Source organism: Rhamphochromis longiceps, linkage group LG18 (assembly GCF_057381845.1).
Source record: "Rhamphochromis longiceps isolate RC_006_pf linkage group LG18, R_longiceps_female_GT1.1, whole genome shotgun sequence".
Lineage (NCBI taxonomy): Eukaryota > Metazoa > Chordata > Actinopteri > Cichliformes > Cichlidae > Rhamphochromis > Rhamphochromis longiceps.
The window spans coordinates 37,366,212-37,389,139 of NC_140574.1; the positions used below are offsets into that span (position 1 = coordinate 37,366,212).

Genomic DNA, 22,928 nt, shown 5'->3' on the forward strand with positions numbered 1-22,928 from the left:
CCGGGAAGCAAAACAAGAATCTTCTGAAGGCAGACAGTCAGCTGAAAATAAGAGTGTGTTGTGCCTGAAGGAGTACCTTTGCACTCTTACCCACAGCAATAACCCATCTCTCCTGTTTTTCCTCTCTCTCACTTGCCTCTCATCTTTATTTGTAGCTCTTGAGCTGAAGTGGCTCGCTGTCCACCTTTCATCCCCCCATTCCTGCTTTACTGCCTCAGGCCATGTGTTTGGGTGAAGCCTTTGATTAAGAGTATATGACTGTGGGAGTGTGTGTTAGAGAGAGGCAGCTGTGATCATATGTGGTGATATTTATGTGAGGTTTAACCACCTGCTAAATGATGGATTATGATTCTGTATGTGGTAATAAGTTACTTCTTAAAGCATTCACCCACCGCTGAATTTTCTTTAAGGTTCTCCAAGTCTTCTGACATTCACCTCGGTCTACAGTTCACCCCACAGACTTTCAGGGCTTTGTCAGTGACGCTCACCTTGGTGTTCTGGAGGTAGTTCTTAACCAGGAGCAATGTATGTTTTGTGTTGTTGTCATGTTGGAAGACAAAGTGATTTACTTTGTTTTCACATATCATTCTTTCTTCATGAATCCTTCCACTGTGACAAGATTCCCAGTTCAAGACACACTGAAGCATCCCCACAGCACTCCCATCACCGCCTTTCAGTGTGTGTGTTCTTAGGGTTCCTTCTCCAAACATCTGTAGGACCAATAAGCTCTAGTTTCATCTCATCTGACCAAACGACGCACTTCCAGTACGCATAAACTTTCTCCAGGTTGTCCTTAATGTATATGTGTGTGTGTGTGTGTGTGTGTGTGTGTGTGTGTGTGTGTGTGTGTGTGTGTGTGTGTGTGTGTGTGTGTATGTATGTATGTATATATATATATATAAAACACCCAGCACGCCCCTGCGGGCGGTTTATCCTTCAAGCTCGGGTCCTCTACCAGAGGCCTGGGAGCTTGAGGGTCCTGCGCAGTATCTTAGCTGTTCCCAGGACTGCGCTCTTCTGGACAGAGATCTCCGATGTTGTTGCCGGGATCTGCTGGAGCCACTCGCCTAGCTTGGGAGTCACCGCACCTAGTGCTCCGATTACCACGGGGACCACCGTTACCTTCACCCTCCACATCTTCTCGAGCTCTTCTCTGAGCCCTTGGTATTTCTCCAGCTTCTCGTGTTCCTTCTTCCTGATATTGCTGTCATTCGGAACCGCTACATCGATCACTACAGCCGTCTTCTTCTGTTTGTCTACCACCACTATGTCCGGTTGGTTAGCCACCACCATTTTGTCCGTCTGTATCTGGAAGTCCCACAGGATCTTAGCTCGGTCATTCTTCACCACCCTTGGGGGCATCTCCCATTTTGACCTCGGGACTTCCAGGTTATACTCGGCACAGATGTTCCTGTACACTATGCCGGCCACTTGGTTATGGTGTTCCATGTATGCCTTGCCTGCTAGCATCTTGCACCCTGCTGTTATGTGCTGGATTGTCTCTGGGGCATCTTTACACAGCCTGCACCTGGGGTCTTGCCTGGTGTGATAGACCCCAGCCTCTATGGATCTTGTGCTCAGAGCTTGTTCTTGTGCTGCCATGATTAGTGCCTCTGTGCTGTCTTTCAGTCCAGCTTTGTCCAGCCACTGGTAGGATTTCTGGATATCAGCCACCTCCTCTATCTGCCGGTGGTACATACCGTGCAGGGGCCTGTCCTTCCATGATGGTTCCTCGTTTCCCTCCTCTTTCTTGGGTTTCTGCTGCCTGAGGTATTCACTGAGCACTCGGTCAGTTGGGGCCATCTTCCCAATGTATTCTTGGATGTTCGTTGTCTCATCCTGGACTGTGGTGCTGACACTCACCAGTCCCCGGCCCCCTTCCTTCCGCTTAGCGTACAGCCTCAGGGTGCTGGACTTGGGGTGAAACCCTCCATGCATGGTAAGGAGCTTTCTTGTCTTTATGTCAGTGGCTTCTATCTCCTCCTTTGGCCAGCCTATTACCCCAGCAGGGTACCTGATCACGGGCAGGGCGTACGTGTTGATGGCCCGGATCTTGTTCTTACCATTCAGCTGACTCCTCAGGACTTGCCTGACCCTCTGCAGGTACTTGGTGGTTGCAGCCTTTCTAGCGGCCTCTTCATGGTTCCCATTTGCCTGCGGGATCCCCAAGTACTTGTAACTGTCCTCTATGTCTGCAATGTTGCCTTCTGGTAGTTCAATCCCCTCAGTTCTGACTACCTTCCCTCTCTTTGTTACCATCCGACTACACTTCTCCAGTCCGAACGACATTCCAATGTCATTGCTGTATAGCCTGGTAGTGTGGATCAGTAAATCGATGTCTCGTTCACTCTTGGCATACAGCTTGATGTCATCCATGTACAGGAGGTGGCTGACAACTGCTCCGTTCCGTAGTCGGTATCCGTAGCCAGTCTTGTTAATGATCTCACTGAGGGGGTTCAGGCCTATGCAGAACAGCAGTGGGGACAGAGCATCTGATTGGTAGATCCCACACTTGATGGTGACTTGTGCTATGGGCTTGGAGTTGGCCTCTAGTGTTGTACGCCACATCCCCATTGAGTTCCTGATGAAGGCTCTTAGGGTCCCATTGATCTTGTACAATTCTAGGCATTCCAGTATCCAGCTGTGTGGCATTGAGTCATAGGCCTTCTTGTAATCAATCCAGGCAGTGCACAGGTTTGTCAGTCTGGTCTTGCAGTCTCGGCTGATTGTTCTGTCTACCAGTAGCTGGTGTTTTGCGCCTCTGGTATTCTTGCCAATTCCTTTCTGTGTCCCGCTCATGTATTGACCCATGTGCCTGTTCATCTTAGCCGATATGATGCCTGACAGGAGCTTCCATGTAGTACTGAGGCAGGTTATTGGTCGGTAGTTGGAGGGGACCGCTCCCTTCTTGGGGTCCTTGGGGATCAGGACCGTCCGACCTTCGGTTAGCCATTCCGGGTGTCTCTCGTTAACTAGCAGCTGGTTCATTTGTGCTGCCAGACGCTCGTGGAGTGCAGTCAGCTTCTTCAGCCAGTAGGCGTGAACCATGTCGGGCCCTGGTGCTGTCCAACTCTTCATACTGGAGACCCTTTCTTGGATATCTGCCACTGTGATGGTTACTGGACCCTGTTCAGGGAGGTCGCTGTGGTCTGCCCTCAGATCCACTAGCCACTGAGCATTGCCGTTATGGGTTGCATCCTTCTCCCATATGCTCTTCCAGTATTGCTCCGTCTCCAGCCTTGGTGGTGCTGTTCTCTTATTGTTCCCTTGCCACTGAGAGTACACCTTTGCTGGTTCTGTGGAGAACAGCTGGTTTATTCTCCTGCCTTCTATCTCTCTGGTGTACCTCCTCAAGCGGCTGGCCAAGGCTGTGAGTCTTTGCTTGGCAGTTTCCAAGGCCTCAGGTATGGACAGCTTGCTGTATTTCTTAGGCACCTTATAGTGCACACTGTGGGAATTTACGACTGTGCGTGAATCCCCCCTGATATTGGTATGATCCGAGCTCAGGCACTAAGCGACTGAGCGAGGGGGCGGGGCAGCTGCTGCCTGTGAGTGCGCTGTTGGAGAAACGGAGCCAGCCATACTAAGGAGAGCTTAAGTTTGACCAGGTACCAAAGCAAATCATTCGTACCATACAAATAATGTAAATATGACGGTGCATCACGAAAGATTGATATCAAACTGATCACTTGACCCATGTTACGTTACGTTACTTGCTCTTCAAGTGAATCAACAAATGGCGAAACTAAAAGCTGAACAAATGCTATTTTTTTTTTAGAGTCTTAGCTTACGTGTTCAAAGGAGCTTGCAAAGAAAAGTGTCTGGACTTCTTTAAGTTGCTTGAAGACGTTTCACCTCTCATCCGAGAAGCTTCTTCAGTTCTAAGGTCAAATGGTGGAGAGTCCCGGATATAAACCTAGTGGGAGTTTCCCCCCTCAGAGGGACAAAAGGACCCCCTGATGATCCTCTAATCACCTGAGCCAAGGTGTGAAACTGGGCGTGGGTCCCAATTAGGGCTGCTACAAACGATTATTTTGATAGTCGACTAGTCAGCGATTACTTTTGCGATCTGTCGACTAATCAGATCATCATCCATTGAACATAAACCATACAGCTTATTGCACCAGCAGCATCTGCTCTTATATAACTATCATTAGCTTACAGCTTTAAGTGTTTAAGGTATGTGCTAACTAAAAATAAAGACAAGATGATAGTTTATTAAATTTTAATGAAATTTGCAGATTGTTTGGGTGGAGTTTAATAAACTCCTTGCTATCTAAAATATAACAGGACACCGGAGTAGATTCTCACACTTCTGATAATCAGCTGTCTGCTTGACGTTTATTCAGCTGTGTAAAAACTATAACTTTAATCTCATCCAAACAGATTTACTCAGGAACAAATAAAACACTGAAAAAAGCCAAACAACATTTTTAAGTTATCTAAGTGACTTATATATCATGTTTAACCTGAGTAGTGAAAGACGGCGGTGGGTTTGAAAATGATCTGCTGGGAGTCCGGTGTTCTCACGGCTCTAGTGACCTAGCCCCCGGCTAGCTATTGAGCTAGTGGGTAACAGATACCTCCGAAAACGTCGGAGCACTTTTGAAAATATGTGGTGTCCTGATAAACTGAGCAGATATTTGAGGTTTACACAGCTACATTCTCGCCTGAAAATATGTTAAACGTTTATTTTGTGACCCAGAAAGAATAATAAGAATAATATTAAAACTAACTAGCTGCCGCCATTGTTGGAAACTAAGCAGGGCCGCGATGGGCCGCGCTATGAATTCTGGGACACAGTTTCTTCTTCTTTGGTGTTTAACGGCAGCTGGCATCCTTGAACATGCAGTGCTGCCATCTTCTGTTTCAGTCCATTATTACACTCTTAAATCTTACTACTTATTCCTGCGTCTTTTGTGATCTTACAAAGCTTCAAACGACGCGTCGACTATTAAATTAGTCGTCGACGTTTTTGATAGTCGACGTAATCGTGACTAGTCGACTAATCGTGGCAGCCCTAGTCCCAATCAGCCAGAGTTTCGGGTGTGCTCATTGTGAAACCTGGCCCCACCTTATCATGCGAATTCCTGAGGTCAGATGGCCCAGGATGTGAGTGGGCATTAAGGCGTCTGGGAAGGGATCTCAAAACTGGATTATAGATGGCAGAGAGTTGGTGTCGTAAACCCCCGCCTCTGTTCAAAGATGGTCGCTCACAGTGGACATAGATGGCTTCTTTCACTCCTCTTTCGAACCATCTGTCCTCTCTGATGGAGAGAGGACATCTGACCTGTCTAACATGTAAAGGCAACTCGTTCCACAATTTTGGTGCTGCCACAGCAAACGCCCGATCCCCTCTGAGCTCACGATTAGTCCTGGGCACGCTCAGGAGGAGCTGGTCTGCCGACCTGAGGGACCGGGAAGGTATGTATGGATGAAGAAGCTCAGAGAGGTACAGAGGGGCAGCATTGGACAAACATTTAAAAACAAATAAAAGCAGCTTAAAATGGATCCTAAACTGCACGGGCAGCCAATGAAGTGAATATAAAACTGGGGTGATATGCTCGTATCTACGAGTGCCAGTTAAAAGGCGTGCAGCAGCATTCTGGACTAACTGCAGTCGAAAAACAGAAGATCGACTCACCCCAAAATAAAGAGAATTACAGTAATCCAGCCGAACGGTTACAAAAGCGTGGATTACTATTTCAAATTGCTGTCTCGTAAGAAAGTGCTTAATTTTGGCCAGTTGCCTCAGATGAAAGAAACTAGACCTTACAACCAACCCGATCTGGCTTTCAAGCTTAAGCTCAGGATCCATTTTAAAACCCAGATTAACAATCTCTGGTTTACAGAATGATTTCAGGGATTGCAAATCAACATACGGAACAGCAGTGGAGGCAGGTCTGAACACCATTACTTCAGTTTTAGAATCATTAAAACAAAGAAAGTTTAGCGCCAACCACGACTTGACGTCCTCCAGACATGTTTGTAAACGATTTACAGACGACCCATCTTTCTTTTTAAGAGGAACATAAATCTGGCAGTCATCTGCATAACAGTGAAACGAGAGTCTGTGTTTTCTAAAAATTGAGCCCAATGGAAGTAAATAAAGTGAAAACAGGATAGGGCCCAGAATGGAACCCTGTGGTACTCCATGAGACAACGGAGCTCGGGAGGACTCACAATTTCCTAAGCGAACTGAAAAGGTTCGGTTTGTTAAGTAAGACCTGAACCATTTCAGAGCCACACCTGTTATACTGACACACTGCTCCAAACGTGAGATTAAAATTTCATGGTCTACAGTGTCAAATGCAGCAGTTAAATCGAGTAAAATAAGAATGACACTTTCACCAGAATCACATGATAAAAATATATCATTAAAAATTCTTAAAAGTGCTATGCATTGCTTTAAAACCCATCCATCCATCAATTCGCTTCCACTTATCCTTTTCAGGGTCGCAGGGGCGCTGGAGCCTATCCCAGCTGTCCAGGGCGAGAGGCGGGGTACACCCTGGACAGGTCGCCAGTCTGTCGCAGGGCCAACACACAGGGACAGACAACCATTCGCACTCACATTCACTCCTAATGGCAATTTGGATTTTCCAATTAACCTATCCCCACAAGCTGCATGTTTTTGGACGGTGGGAGGAAGCCGGAGTACCCGGAGAGAACCCACGCAAACACGGGGAGAACATGCAAACTCCACACAGAAAGACCCCGGCCTGATGTTGGAATTGAACTCAGGACCTTCTTGCTGTGCGGCAACAGTGCTAACCACCGTGCTACCGTGCTGCCTGCTTTAAAACCAGATTGAAAAATCTCCTGAACATTTTGTGCATTCAAGTATGAGATCAATTGGTCATATACAATTTTTTCCAAGACTTTAGATAAAAAGGGCAGCTTAGATATTGGTCTAAAGTTCTCAACAGCGTTTGTATCTAGCCCAGGTTTCTTAAGAAGTGGTTGCACAATTGCATCTTTGAAATTCTTTGGAACCACACCTGAAGTAAGGCTGCTATTTAAAATGGTTAAAATAGTTGGACCTATGGTAGAAAAAACTTCTTTCAGAAAAAGGGGAGGGATAGGATCATAAGGTGAGCCTACAGGCTTTAAATGATCCACCACCTCCTGTAGCTGAGCAAGAGTAACCGACTCAAACTGTTGAAAGACAGCTGAGCAAACTGGAAGATCAGAGGGGTCAGATGTGGGCAAAATAATCTGCGCCCTAGCCGAGGCTACCTTGTTTATAAAGAAGTGCAGAAACCTTTCACACATTTCAAGTGAAGGCTCAAAACTAAGAGCAGAGGGAGGGCTTAAAATAGTCTCAATTGACTTAAACAATATGTGTGGTTTCTGATAATTCACCATAATAATGTTTGCAAAGTGTTTCTGCTTTGCTTCTTTTATTGTAAGCTGATATAAGGCCCAGCACTCTCTTAAACTTTGTAAAGAGACCTGTAAGTTATGTTCTTTCCATCTCCGCTCAGCCCTACGACATTCACGCCTCGCAGCACGGGTTTCATCGTTCAACCAGGGTTCAAGCTTTGTCTTAGGATGCTTAATTTTTACAGGGGCGACAATATCCAAGACAGTCTGACAAGTGGTATGAAACCAAAAACTGAGTTCCTCTACGTATTGGAGTGTCTCAGGAATGGAGAACTGATTATAGTAGGTGGAGAACCATGCTGCCGTGGAAGAATTTAACAAACAAGATGTCTTTGCAGGGACAAGCCCCCTGAATTCATTTCTAGATAAAGAAATGTCAAACAGAAGCGGCATATGATCAGAGAAAACAGGATCGGAGACTTTCAGATTAAAAACAGGCAATGAGTGGGCTAAAACCAGATCGAGAGTGTGGCCACACTGTTGCGTGGGTGCAGACACACATCGAACTAAATTAAAAGAATCAGTAAGATTCAAAAAGTCTTTAACCATGGACTACATATGTACCGTAATTGTCGGGCTATAAGCCGCTACTTTTTGCACAAGCTTTGAACCCTGCGGCTTTTAGTCAGGTGCGGCTTTTCTATGGATTGTCCATGATTTTTGTCATATCGTAAGACGATTTGTTTTGTGTGTTCCGCTGTTGTACGGCACTACGTTGCCTGGCGGAAGGATCGGGGTTCAAGAGTGGTATGTTAGTCACATGTCCGTCCGCCAGGCAACGTAGTGCCGTACGAAGTAGCTCGAAAAACAAACTTCAAAGTAGCGGTACGCGTTCAGCGGGAAGCGTGGATGATGAGCGGCGATAAACTTGCGAAAAGCAAGTTATGCCCAACTCCACCGGTGGATTCTGACAGCGTGGAAAAGTGTGAAAACATCCACGATCACCAACGGATTTTGAAGGGCTGGACTGCTGCATGATGGAGAGGAGGACACCGCCACGGCCCTTCTGAGGGTGTTCGACTCTGACACTGACAACGAGGATTTCTTTGGTTTTGAAAGTGACAACGAAGGAAAGAAGCGGAGAGTGGATGACGAAGCCACCCTGAGCCTGTTCGTATCCGACACTGGAGAAGAGGACTTTGGTGGTTTTAGAGCGCAGGAAGAAGAGAAAGATGGTGAATGACTGACTTTTCTTCTTGTTAAAGCCGTGTCACTGCACCTGAGCCTAAAAGGTAGCCCGAATCTATTTTTCTGGTGTGCTGCAGGTTATTGTTATGTACTACATGTGCAAATATGTACCCATAACTTGTTTTTCAAAATATTAATAAAAGTGATGTCTCCAAACAACCATCTCTTTCCTGACAATTCCCTTTGTGCATATTCTCTTACATATGATAAGTCAACATTGAAACACCTGCGGCTTTTAGTCAGGTGCGGCTAATGTATGTACAAAACAGGATTTTCCCCTGATTTTAGCTTGTGCGGCTAATATTCAGGTGCGCTTTGTAGTCCGGGAAATACGGTAAATTAAAAGAATCAGTAAGATTCAAAAAGTCTTTAACCATGGGCTTATCTGGACAGCACACATGAATATTGAAATCCCCGACAATAAGAAAGGAGTCATATTTTATCGTGACTTCAGTTAGAAATGCAGCAAATTCCTTTATAAAGTCTTTACTGTATTTTGGGGCCCTGTATATTATTGTGCACCGTACAGGGGGAGAACAGGCTATTTCAAACAGTAACAGTTCAAAACTGGAAAAATAAAATTCCAATGAAACCTGCTTGCACTTGTAGCGATCTCTGAAGATAGTAGCTACTCCTCCACCTCGACCAGATCTGCGTGGGACATTAAAATAGCAGCAGTCCGAAGGCAAAAGTTCTGCAAAGGCGCTGGAATCAGCAGCAGTTATCCGCGTCTCAGTTAAGCAGAGAAAGTCCAAGTAGTGTGACAAAAAATATTGGATAAAATATTGGATAAAAGTCTTATTCGATACCGATCTGGCGTTTACCAGGCCAAATTTGGCCGGAGTTGAATAGTCACTAGACTTTGAAGCTCGCGCAACGTAACGCAGGTTTTGCATACTCACTCCGCGCCGCCGTGGACAGGGAGGCAGGGAGCGGCCGGGCGGGAACAGCCCAGAGCCAGCGAGCGGCACCAGACACTCATAGGACGGCCTACGAAGATGCCAGGGAAAAGGGGCGTGACAGGCAACGCCAGGGACAGCACAACCAAACGCCAGACAGGCCTTCAGTTTCACCAATCTCCCTTCATTAAAACTAAAACTTCCTTGCACAGATTCCATGTAGTTGGAAACTGAGCCCAACAATCGTCAGTCTGTGAGTACATTTTAAATGAAAGCTGTTGGCGTAATGATAACAGCAAATCCATATTTGCTTAGTATCAGGTTTTATGTTGTTAATACACCCAGACTATAGGGGGAGCTAGAGAGCTAGAGTGAGTTACCTCTGAGCGGACTGTGATGTGAAGTTTGTTTATATGTGAACCACAGTTCGATAAAATACCTTCTCTTCAAGTAACGGTGTCATTATTGAGAACCCACAACAACATAAAGAAACAAGACATGGTGTCAGAAGATGGACTTGAAGAAAGGTAGCGGACTAAAATATAGCAGTACTGAGGGATCTGCTCGAAATGTGACATTTGAGAGGCACAGATTCTTCACATGTGTACAGAAGACAGGGGAGACAATAGATCAGTATGTCACAGAGCTGCAGAACAGGAGTAAAACATGCGAATTTGGAGGACTGACAGACTCTTTGATAAAACACAGACTTGTGTGCGGGACTCCAGACAACGGTCTGAGAGAGAGGCTACTGAGAGAGGAAAATCTTGACCTGGAAAAAGCATTAACACTGTGCAGAGCAGCTGAAACAGTGAGGGCACAAGCTAAAGAACTGCTTAGTGACAGCTGCAGAGTGGATGCTGTCAATAAGAACACACACAGAGTCAATAAGGAGAGTGCTGCTGCTGAAATAAAAATGCAATTAAAGCCAGCAAACAGGGACAGAAAAGAAAAGACTTGTGGTCACTGCGGACTGCAACATCCTCCTAAAAAATGTCCAGCATATGGGAAGAGATGCAATAACTGTAACAAAAATAACCAGACAAATAACTAGACACTTCATCAGGATTTTGGCAACTGAAGCTGGACAAAGCAAGTTCAAAACTGTGCACGTTCAACAGCCCATTTGGCAGCAACAGATTACGGCGACTGCCATTCGGCATTGCTTCAGCACCTGAGGTGTATCACAAGACAATACACATGATCTATAAGCACCTAGAAGGAGTCGACGCGTCGATGGATGACATCATTGTGTGGGGAAGCACAAAAGCTGAACATGACATGAGACTGAGAAATATTCTTGAAGCAACCAGAAAAGCCAATCTGAAGCTGAACAAAGAGAAATGTCAGCTTGGGGCGAAGGAACTGACATTCGTTGGAGATATCCTGAGCAGTGAAGGCATCAGATCAGATCCTCAAAAGGTGTCTGCAATTGAAAACATGCAGAGGCCGCAATGCAAGAAAGATGTGCAGAGATTTAATGGCATGATAAACTACATGGGAAAATTCGTACCCAATCTCTCAGAAACTGAGACAGCTAACTGAAAGGAGAATCGAATGGGAGTGGAATCATGAACACGAGAAAGCATGGCGTGCCTTGAAAAAGCGGCTTACAAAAGAACCAGTTCTGAAGTTTTATGATCCAATGAGACCTATTAAGATCTCATCAGATGCATCACAGAGTGGGCTTGGAGCTGTTCTTCTGCAGAAGTATGATGAGTGGCAGCCTGTTGCATATGCATCGCGATCCATGACAGACGCAAAGACAAGATATGCACAGATTGCTCAGCATAACATACGCCTGTGAGAGATTTCACCAGTTTGTGTCCGGGCAGGCCATCAGCGTTGAAACTGACCACAAGCCACTGATAGCATTGTTCCAAAAACCACTAAATGACTGTCCGCTGAGAATCCAAAGAATGATGATCCGGCTGCAACGTTACACGCTTAACGTGATGTACACACCTGGCAAGCTGATGTACACAGCTGACACATTATCCCGAGCTGTTGATCCGAATGAGCCAGCAAACACCAAGATGGATGATGCAAGAGCATATGTGAGCATGGTCGCAAGTGCACTTCCTGTTGCAGAAGGGAAGATGGAGCTCATCAGAACGGAGACAAGCAAAGATGGATCATTACAAGCACTGCGCAAAACCATCATAGATTGATGTCCCAGCTGTAAGCAACACTGCTCACCTGTTATTCAAGAGTATTGGAACTGCAGAGCAGAACTGTCTGTAGTGGATGATGTGATGTTCAAGGGAAGTAAAATTGTCATCCCAAAGAGCCTGCGAGGAGAGATGCTCAAAAAGATACACGCAGGGCATCTAGGCATGGAAAAATGTAAAAAGGAGAGCACGTGAGGTGATGTACTGGCCACGGATTAATCAGGATGTGACAAATGAAGTGTCGAACTGTTCAACATGTCTGACATATCAAGCAAGAAATCCTGCCGAGCCACTAAAGCCACACCCAGTGCGAGACCGACCATATCAGAAAGTGGGGGCTGACCTCTTTGTGTCTGGAGGAAAGGACTATATTGTGGTCACAGACTGCTACTCTTTGTATCCACAAGTATGTAGACTGCAAACGACAACAGCAGAGGCTGTAATCACTTCGATGAAAGCCGTATTTGCACGACACGGTGTGTCAAGTGAAGTGTTCACAGACAAAAGCCTGCTAGTATACAACACAACGCCACTTGAGTGTGGTATGTCACCAGCACAGCTTCTTATGGGACGACGCCTGAGATCAAACCTGCCCATTCAGGATAATCTGCTTAAAACAAAGGAGGGAAACAGCGTGAAGAAGTTCAAGGAGCAACAGAAAGCAAAGCAGAAGTTCTATTATAACAGAGGAACTAAGAACTTACCTGAACTGCATGCTGGGGATCAAGTGAGACTCAAAGACAAATCCAACACATGGCACAGAAAGCGACAGTTCTAAAGGAAGATCAACCACGATCATACATCATTCAGACAGAAGATGGAGCTATGCTGAGAAGAAATCGCCGAGATCTTCTTAAGGGACCAGTAGTAGTGGAGCAGAGGTTGGAGGCTGCTGAACAACCCCAACACACACATGAGACACTATCACCTGAAACACCTATGCATACACAAGAACAAACACTGAGAAGATCTGTAAGACAAGTGAAGCCACCTATGATCGACCAGATGTAATGTGTTGGCATGCTGTTTGGAAGATGATGTCATAGTATCTATGTAAGTTTCACTATGTTTGGTTACTAGTGTTGAACTGACCATGATTGTTGAAAACTAGTTGTGCTGTTAACATTAAATTGACAAATCCTGGTTTAACAAGTAAGAAAAACAAGAGACTGTTTAGGTTTGTGAAAGTAGCTATGTTATTTAATGTTATTGTTTTAAAAAAGGAAGACGCACTGACAGAGGCGAGGTGACACATGTGAACTACAGTTCGATAAAATACCTTCTCTTCAAGTAACAGTGTCATTATTGAGAACCCAGAACAACAATAAGAAACAACACAGTTGGTACAGTATCCCTGATACTGCACTGTGATCAGCTGTGGTAAATCATTATGCTTTCTGCTAATTAAGAGAATTTCATTTAATTTGGGAATATGTCATCCTGAGTGTACCTTAACGGAAGCACAGATCTTACCTTGCCAATATACTGGTAGTCAGAGCCTGTATACTCCTCCTGCAGGAAAAACTGGTTCCACATCCAGCCTCGCCTCACTCGTTTCAGCAACTTCTCTCCTCTGATGGCTGCTTCTATTCCCTCTCCATCTGCTATGTGTGTCCTCCGTCCATTTAAAGCCAGTGCATCATCAAGGGTCAGGCAAATACAGAGACAAACAATGCCCAGGATAATATTCCTCATCTTTGTGATGGAGATGTAGAAGTCACAAATGTTCTATCTTCCCAGCTGGCTCACTCCAAACTGGCAGATGGGTCTATCTGTCATAGTCCTTCCAGTTTTGACTGACAGTGGAAAGGATCTGTAAATAAGTAAATACAAACAAATGTCAATTCTGCATTTAATAACATTCATCCTGAGGGCAGTTCATCAACTTCTTGGCACTTTACGGCCCGATGTGGGAGTGCAGGATTTTGTTACACGAGCAGAAACAACAGAAACAAACGCTGTCTGCAGCTAACATTTTCAAACATAGGCGTGAAAGCAGAGTTCCTGTTATTCCAGCATGTACTGCACTCTCATTCACTACGCAGGGAAAATGCTGAGGTCACACGGTACTCTGCTCAATGCCTGTACACCCATAAGCCTTAGTTATGGCAAAAACACAGTTCTTAGTCACATATTGTGTTTTTCTTTCCAAGCTTTCACTTCCAGCAGGTGATCTGTGCAGTGACAACACTAAGTGTGAAATTAGTGCTTCATCTGAAAATAACTTCTGTCTGTAAACAGGATGCTCAGGTCTAATTATTGGTTTAAATTGACAAAAAGCCTTATAACCTATCCTTACATTTGACCTGAGAGGTGGCTCAAGACCTTTGCACAGCACTTTAACTATTTGAAATTGAAATGAATCAATCAAAAATCAGCCCATTTAACTGAATTTTACAGCATTCAGTTTGCTTTGGGAGTGTGGGATATTTAGCTCACTGCTCCTTGTACAACCGTCAAAATCATTGTTGGTAGGTGTGGGACTTCACCAAGGTTTTCCTATTTCACCAACTCTGTTCATTATTTGTACAGCCAAAATCAACTCATCATGTCTGATGAAGCTACCAAAACTACAATAACGTCGAGCTTGCACTGAGGTGATCAGCAGCAGAGTGCGAAGCCGCCGAGGTTCTTGGTTAGTTAAGGGTAAAGTGCCCTCTCCAGGTAAAGAAAGGTGGTTTGTTGGTGGTGGGGTCACCACCACGGCAGGTACCGTGGTTACAAGGAGCCATCAGGCTGAAGGAGGAGTCCTCTTGGGCTTAGCCCGTGGGATTTTGGAAGCAGCCAATAGGTACGGGCAGGCCAAGCAGAATGTGTCTTGGCCAGCGACTGAATTAGAAACTCGGGTGTGGGAGGAGTTTGGAGAGGCCATGGAAAACCCCTTTCAAACCGCCTCGAAGGGATTCTGGTAAAGTGTCAAGCAACTTAATAGGGGAAGGTGGTGCTCTACCCACACTGTGTATAGTGTGTGTGGAGTGCTGCTGACTTCACCTGAGGATGTCACGAGGTGGAAGGAATTCTTAGTGAAATATTTTAATCCCATGTTTTTCCCCCAAATCTGAGTCGTTTTGATACCTGATCTAAATATTTGAAAACAAAGTGAATGGTCCAAAAAGACAAACTCCTGTTCAAACGACCAAGTTTTTGGTTACATAATAAGTCCATTCTTTCCCCGGAGCATGAAAAGACTGCAGCAGACACAGACCTGCTCGTATGCACAGCAAACACACTGATGTGGATCTATGTAAGTAATCTGCAACTGTTGGCCTGATGCTGAAAAACATACTGAATATGCACACTCATATGTTTTAATATAAATAGTATATTTTACTTCACTTTTGATAGGGCTGTAGTATTTTGTACACTTAAAAACTGATTTGATAAAGCCATGCGCACTCATTGTCATGGTTGGCTGTGTGGCAGGCAGGCAGGAGTGGTGGACCCAAAATGCAGGACTCTTAGGAAACGAGGTTTCAACTGAAAATGCAGCTTTATTGCTGGAACAAAACTTCAACACAAAATAAAACTCACAAAAGCAAACAAAACTCTAAACTGAGGTGCAGGAGGACTGGAAATCATGAACACACAGCAAGTTGCGGGTACGACGCAACAGGGAGCACAGGAAAACACAGGGCTTAAATACACAGGGGAGTAATCAGGGAATGGGCAACAGGAGGGAGACACAGCTGGGAGAAATTAGGCTAACAAGACAGGAGAAAGGTAAAACTGAACACATTGACATGAGACATGAACTTTCAGAATAAAACAGGAAACTAACAGACACAGAGAACCAGAACGGACACTGAACTTGGCAGGCAGACTCACGAGCAGACACAGTGACACCATGGACAGACAGAGGGAACACAGGCAGAATAAACAAGAATATAGAAGAATATAAAGAAACACAAAACACCGAGTCCTCAGACTCAGGACCATGACGATCACGTTGAAGGATCTAGAAGGAACGCTTACACAGCAAATAGTCCACTGAAAGGAAACGTGCTTTTATCATTTATCAGGCCCCATCAGACCGATCGTCATCGGACTAATCCATGAATCACTGGTGTTGTGCGTTGGCCTTGCAGAGCTTAATTTGGATGATAATGTAACCACATCAGTTCTTGTGTTCAGCACTAGAGTGCAGCCCTGACAAGCAAGACTAGTTATCAGCTATTGTAATAACTCAGTGTTGATACAGTTGAACAGAGTCGTGTCAGGTAAAAATGTTTTCCTTTCCTGCACACTGAAAATGCTTTGAGACGACACCGCTGAACTGAACAAATTCAGCATTAAGTCATTAACTTTTAAATGTCCTGGTCACTGTTGCCCTCTCTCTGACGTCCTCTGCCTAATGCAGCCTCCATTTGTCCTATTAGGTTGCTACTATATGAATAAGCCTGAATTGAGCCTGGTGGAGAACACACACAGACTCATTGATTCTGACTGGACATCAGCCATTATTACACAGTGAAGAAACCTGGAGCTCTCAGGTTTTACCGCTCAAATGGATTTGCCCATTGTCTAACTATTCTAGTGTATGTAGGAGTGTGTACCAGTCACCGAGGGGTACGGCGCATGTGCAAACATCGAAGTCAAACTAACCAACAACCATCTATGACTTTATTCTTCTTCTAATATCTTCATTGCTTCTTGACTAAAAGAGAAAAGTTACAAATTCACAGCTTACCACACATAATCTCATCTCAATCTGGATATTCCAAATCAAGAGATGATGAAGAAGCCTGCATCTAAGTGATTAAAGTAACTGTTAGTGAATAGCAGCTTAACTGTGTGTGATGATCAAAGTAACAGTTACACTGGAATGTGCTTCCTCTTTCATCCAGAGGAGCTTTGAAACAGACAGGTTAGTGCTGGAGAAACATCATGTCACAGGGCTTAAATACACAAATGCCAGTGCAGAAAGTGAGTGCTATAAAAGGAGACAAATAATAAAGAAATTGCATTCAGATTACAAGAGGAGAAGCTAGTGGAGCCTTCCTGCCCACTATTACTCACATACTGCAGAAACAAGCAGCCAACATCCTCCTAAAAGCAGACTTCAAATAAACACTTTGGTTTTTAATTAGACAAGCACCAACGGGAATTTTTTTGTTACCCCCCAATAACAATTTTTTCTTAATTCTTTCTACAGATGATAACTGGCAGCATATATTACTAGTACAACAAAAGACCTGCAGTAACACCTGCAGTACATTACAGGATCTTCTCTGTCCTGTCTGGAAGCTTTTGCAATCAGAATTATGACTGTTTGCTTCTCCAGGATGAGTCTATAAATTCTTTGCAGGCTCCTCTTCTTCGTGTGTTTCTTTTACCTGTTTATTTATTCATTTCCATTTGTGTTATTTCAGTTATAACATTATATATGTTGCATGACTAAGTCTGAGCTGACAGGCAGGGGGGGAAAGGGATGGGGGAGAAAATATAATAAACGCACAGAGCACAACACAAACATACAGTACGAATTTATAGAGTAACCCCCCCCCCACACACACACACACACACACACAAGGAAGGACAGGTCGCAGTACAGCCAGCAAAGCCACGTGAACGGCCCTACACACTGAATCTTCTCTCACTTACACAGTGGTAGGTGAAGAGCTTATTGGAAAAGTGTCCGCTACAGAGACTTCATCGAGATATTAGTCAAACCTTTAAATGACAAAGTCCATACAAATCAAACGTCAACGTGGGTCACACACACACACACACACACACACACACACACACACACACACACACACACACACACACACACACACACAAAACTGTCCTTGAGAGTATGAAGTATGAATAAACCATATATGCACCTTGAATTTAGACTCTTGATTGACAGATTTTTAAGGGGAACTTTTTTCTATGAGTTAATCCATCCATTCAGTTTAAACATCAGAACTAGGTACGGTTATGAGGAAACTAGAGAAGAACTCCCAGAATTCCAATCCTCATGGAACCATGCAGGGTGTTTTTTGGGTGGGGGGAGGGCTCCTTCAAGCTCGGGTCCTGAGGGTTCTGGCAGTATTGTTCCTAGGTCTGCACTCTTCTGGAGAGATATCTCAGATGTTGTTCCTGGGATCTGCTGGAGCCACTCACCCAGTACTGGAGGTCACTGCCCCAGTTTTCAGGCCCCTCTTCTGTGGAACCAGCTTCCAGTTTGGATTCAGGAGACAGACACTATCTCTACTTTCAAGATTAGGCTTCAAACGTTCCTTTTTGCTAAAGCATATAGTTAGGGCTATAGTTACGGTTATCAGATAAATCAGCGGTCTCCATCCTTTTTTGTGCCACAGATCGGTGTAATGTCAGACAATATTTTCACGGACCAGCCTTTAAGGTGTGGCGGATAAACACAACAAAATAAAATGATACGAATGAGACAAAAACTGTGGTATTTTGTAAATATAATAATAAATTCACTGTGTAATTGTGTAATTTTATTAGCAGCGTCCTCCTGAAATGCACCAACAACATTGACAGTAACATCCTCCTCTCTGCCCCTTAATGCCCTCTGGTCGCTATGGTAACGCATAAATATTTCTTTCAAAATAAGACGCACAACTACAACATGGGAAAAGACCCAGGGAAACCGAGTTAACGATAAAAACCCTGAAAATCATAAATTTCAAGTCTCTCCCGGTACCAACGTGGGATTTATGGTGTAGATAGCTATGTTGCAAGGCAATGTAGAAAGTATGAGGTACAACCAGTCCGTGGGCCACTCTTGCTTGTGCCAGCTGCAGAGAAGAGCAAGGTTATAACATAGAAAGAGCTGAAGTGAAACCTGTTTTTTTTTTATCGTTGAAGGTTTATTCAAGGCTCTTCCCGGTGAACTGTTGCTAACATTATTACCACATGATATGACAGAGGTAGGCTGAACAGCTTGCTCACATCTCCCCAAGATGCCAAACCAGAGGTCAAGAGGACAAGCTTTTCTTGTTACAAAACGGTTGTGGTATTCTGCTGTTATATTCAGGAGGTTGTGCAAAATGACAGTACAACACAGAATTTCATTGAGGAGCTGTACCTGATTCAAATCCTATTTTCACATCCGTAAAGGACAGAGAGCAGCATCCTTTTTTATTCTCTCTAATCTGGCTTTGATGAGCAGCAGTATTTGCAAACGCAGCATACTACACCCAGAGAGCTGTAATTGGAGGAGCTGTCAAGCAAGCCAAGAAGAAAGCTGATGTTGTCTTCAAACAACAGTTTACCAGCTCTCGTCCTGACAGATGCAGCTGAAAACCTGTCAGAGTAAAACTGTTCTGAATGCTCTCTGCAGTGTGTTAGAAGCTGCTGTTCCAGAGTTCTCTGGAGCCAACTGTTCTCGAGGTCTTGTACAACAAACACATTCACACTGAATACACTGAAGACGCTGAGTCAATGAATCAGCTTGAAAAGGGAGCATAGAAACACGCGCTCTATATCGAAAAGGGCTGATCAAGATGATTTTTGATCTACTCGATCATTAAATACCACTGTGTGACCCAAACCTGGCAACATGTTCAGTCTGAGAAAACACGCACATTTAGCATTGTCTTCTGTCCAAACGCTGATGGACTGGATCTTATATAGTGCTTTTCTAATCTATACAACTTGCCTCATTCACCCAATTAAACAAGCACTTTCTTTTTCCAAGTGCTTTTGATATAACGTCCACACTCATTCGTGCTCTGATGGATGCATCTGAGAGGTTAGTAACACAAACATCCACAGCAAATTAGCAAAGGAATAATATTGTATTCAGTGAGCGGGATAATCCAACTACTGTAATTAGATCCGAACTTTATCAGAGGAAGTAGTGATAGAGACTCTGCTACAGTCTGTGTAGGAGTTTCTGCCCTGAGAAACCACAATGACCGAAACAACGACTAACGCTACATCATTAACGTTGTAGTGTCTTTCAGAGATTATATATGGTATAATATATAATATACATATTATACTTCTAAGTTCACAGTCACTAAACATAAAGTTCAGCACACATTAACATAGATAATAACATCTTATAGATGAAGAAGCAGAAAACCAATTCTTAAACAAACTTCCAGAACCGTAAAGAACAATGTCAGAAGCATCTTCTTTTATTTCACTGTACCTGTCGGGTTTACCACTGCGCTGGTCTGTGACCCACACCTGTTTAATCCTATTAGTCTAACAATTCAAGATTATTTTTTTAAAGGTTTTTTACATTAGATATGAAATCTGTGGTCTAGCGTGGACACAGAGTCCACAGGAATAAAGCGGAGAATATATGAAACAAACGCGTTTTGTTGGTGTTTATTCAAACAGACGAAATAAAAGCTGATGTTTACGGTCAGAATTTATCGTCACTGTTACCAAACAGCCAAACGGAGCGCGCGCGTGCCTGCTGCTCGCGGCTAAAGCCCAAATTAAATCACGCATCTTCTGCCAGCTTGTAAAGGGTCCACGCTCAGCCTGCTGTGGAAAAAACACCAAACTCAAAGTGTTCAAATAGACACGAACACCTCAGCTTTCCGTGTTGTCTCAACCTGTTGTAAAAAAGACCCGGTGGCACTTACCGCTGTGTGCGGAGCGTTCAGAAGGACAGTGACTGTAACGGAAACGGAGTGCTGTTCCCCGCGTGTGCAGCGTCTCTCTGCGTGGAGGCTCTACCAACCCCACTCATCAGCTCAGCAAACTGAGGGTTTACAATATCTGCTGATTGGTCATTGCAGTCCCGCGTGTGTACGCTCACGTGCACATGAACATGAGTTAACCAAGCAGCAGAAAACCATTTCATCCAGCCGTAATTTCACGGCCCGGTTTACCGCATTGTTACAACAAATCTGTCAAATCTGTGTTAATAAGAAGACTCACAGCCTGAAGGACGGCATTACTGAGAATTACTGAGCTGTGATACGTCTGCTGGTTTAAAAGATGTTATTGGGCCCCAAATCTACTCTGTAAAAACAACAACTGTAATTTAAGAGAATATCTCATATAAATGTACAGAATTTTTCTAAGTAAAATAAAAAGTAATTAAAAAATTGCGAAAAAAAAAAGGTACCTGTGAATAAACATGATTTTCACATTTTTATGGAAAATGTATTTATTTTTATACAAAAAAGACTAAAAATTATGGTTGCAAGATTAACATAATTTTACAGCTATTTTTATTTAAAAGATAAAACTTAACTTGTAGTTTTATGCTGTACATACATAAAATTGATACACTGGGTGTAAAATGACACAAAAATGACAGTAAAATAAGTTTCTGTAATTGGGTTTTTTCATTAGTTAATGGATATTTTGTGTAATTATAGACGTTGAATGGGGAAAATGGCATGAATGTTTTTATAATTATATCACATCTACAAGAATTAAGTTAAAAGGTATGACTGTGGTAATTAACAAAATTGGTAAAATTACAAAAAAATAATAAATTAGAAATGCATAATCTACATTAGTCTGAAGATTTCAACATATGATGCCTGCTTAAATAAACCAGATGCAGTAAGTATACACACGTTTCATGTAAACATTATCTGCAACCTTCTCTTTGGCTTTAACTCAAATAATAAAACATTTCAGTGACATAAAAAATGTAAATTTTAATCTTATGTACTGTACAGCCTATATATATTTAAGCCTATAATAAGCAAGTAGCCCAATAAGTATAAAAAGCAGACAATACTGCATATAGTAATAAAGGTGTCAGAGAGGAGGAGAGAGGAAGTCATCCACAACCGTCTGCACCCCCAGCCCATGGACCACTCGGAACTTAAAAGGCTGTAAAGCCAAATACCACGGTGTGATCCGGGCGTTGGCATCCTTCATGCAATGGAGCCACTGCAGCAGAGCGTGGTCCGAACAGAGGGTGAAGGGGAGGCCCAGGAGGTAATAGCTAAGGGAGTCTGACATCTGGATGGCTAGCCACTCGTTTTCCATGGTGCTGTACCTGGCCCTGTCAGGAATATAAGGAATATTTGAGGCTCTATGGGAGTTTGCTCTGCTTTGCTCAGCAAGAAGTCGGACTCATTCTTGGTGGGTGTTGTTCTATGCCAGGGCTGTCCTTATTAATAAATTCTGTTCATAGTTTTCAGGGCCAGAATTTTGAGGCATATCGTATTTAGGTGGCAAACTGGTGCCCTCAGAATCTCATCTGTACTCTGAGAATCTCAGAAGTGCTTTTGTTGGCTTCGTCAGGAGGCAGCCAACAAGCTGCTGCCCCACAAGGAGGAGTTTGTTCCTCCAAATACATTTCAGGAGGTAGTTTGGGAGAATGGGGTCTGGGCCTTTCTCCTTATTTGTGACTTGGCCCCAGATAAGGAGAAACATAGACAGACGGATAGAATGATGCTAAGAGCGGGATGCAAAATATACAAATTCTACAGAAGGTTCCACAGAAGCCCTGTAACAGACCAGTCTGTAAATGGGACAACATTAAAACTAGCATTAATAAAATGTATCAGAAAATCCCAGTGTTTGTTTTTTTGTTTCAGCTTTTATCTTTCAGCCCCACTTTTTTTTTTGCTACCAAAATCAAGAGGCACGACAGTGTTGTGCTTTCAGACTCACCACGTGAAAAACGTCTATGAGTTGTAAACTAATGAGGAACAAAGTAAGGAACTCTTCCATATCCGTTGGTCCATATAGTAACTGACAACCAAAACAACCACTTCAGGCCTGAGAAACACAATTTATGAAGTTTATCTTCAAACCATGTTCTTACTTAGATTTTAAAAAGCTTTAAAAATAATCACGTCCCATGTTCTTGAGACTTTTCACCGGGCACAAACGTTTTACACCAAAGTCCTGTTGTTTCTCTAATTTAAGGATTCTCTCAGGCTTAGATCCCCCTTAAATCAGTCACACCACTCTCACTGACTGCCTCTGGCTGTTTACAGCGCCCTGCCAAGTCAAAATGAAAATCTGGAGTCCTGACTAAACAAGGATAAAGAAAGAAAATTAACTTTTCATTTGGGTTTCATTTTCATTTTCCACAGCATGATGGTGTAGTCTCAGTAAATCTTCTTAAAAACTAAACTGAGATTTAAGAACCCTTTAGTATGCATGGATTGCTATTTTCTGTTGTATTCACCCTCCTTAGTAAGTAAAACTGGCTCTGTAGGAGCAGTGCAGCAAACGATGTGGCACAACTGTTAGAATTTGGAAAAGGGTGCAGAAAATAATTTGATTAAGACTGAAGCATCTTTTCCAGTTTATAAATTTAGCATTTGAATTTATTGTGAATCTGCCTGCTCATTTACCTTGTATTAAAAACCCTGATACTTCATTGCAGCAG

The 22,928-nt window shown here is 43.6% G+C and overlaps 1 protein-coding gene across 2 annotated transcripts in view; it reads right to left on the reverse strand.

The window, feature by feature from the left end:
* Positions 1 to 20,305, reverse strand: part of LOC146648804 (cadherin-6-like) — a 63,692-nt gene extending 43,387 nt beyond the window's left edge. For both annotated transcript variants that reach the window (XM_085388250.1, XM_085388251.1), the window contains exons 1-2: positions 20,203 to 20,305; positions 13,118 to 13,457 (exon numbers count right to left, since the gene is read on the reverse strand). In XM_085388250.1, coding sequence (XP_085244376.1) covers positions 13,118 to 13,339 — 222 coding nt within the window. In that variant the 5' untranslated portion in view covers positions 13,340 to 13,457; positions 20,203 to 20,305. The remainder of the gene's footprint in view (positions 1 to 13,117; positions 13,458 to 20,202) is intronic.
* Positions 20,306 to 22,928: the final 2,623 nt, after the last annotated feature.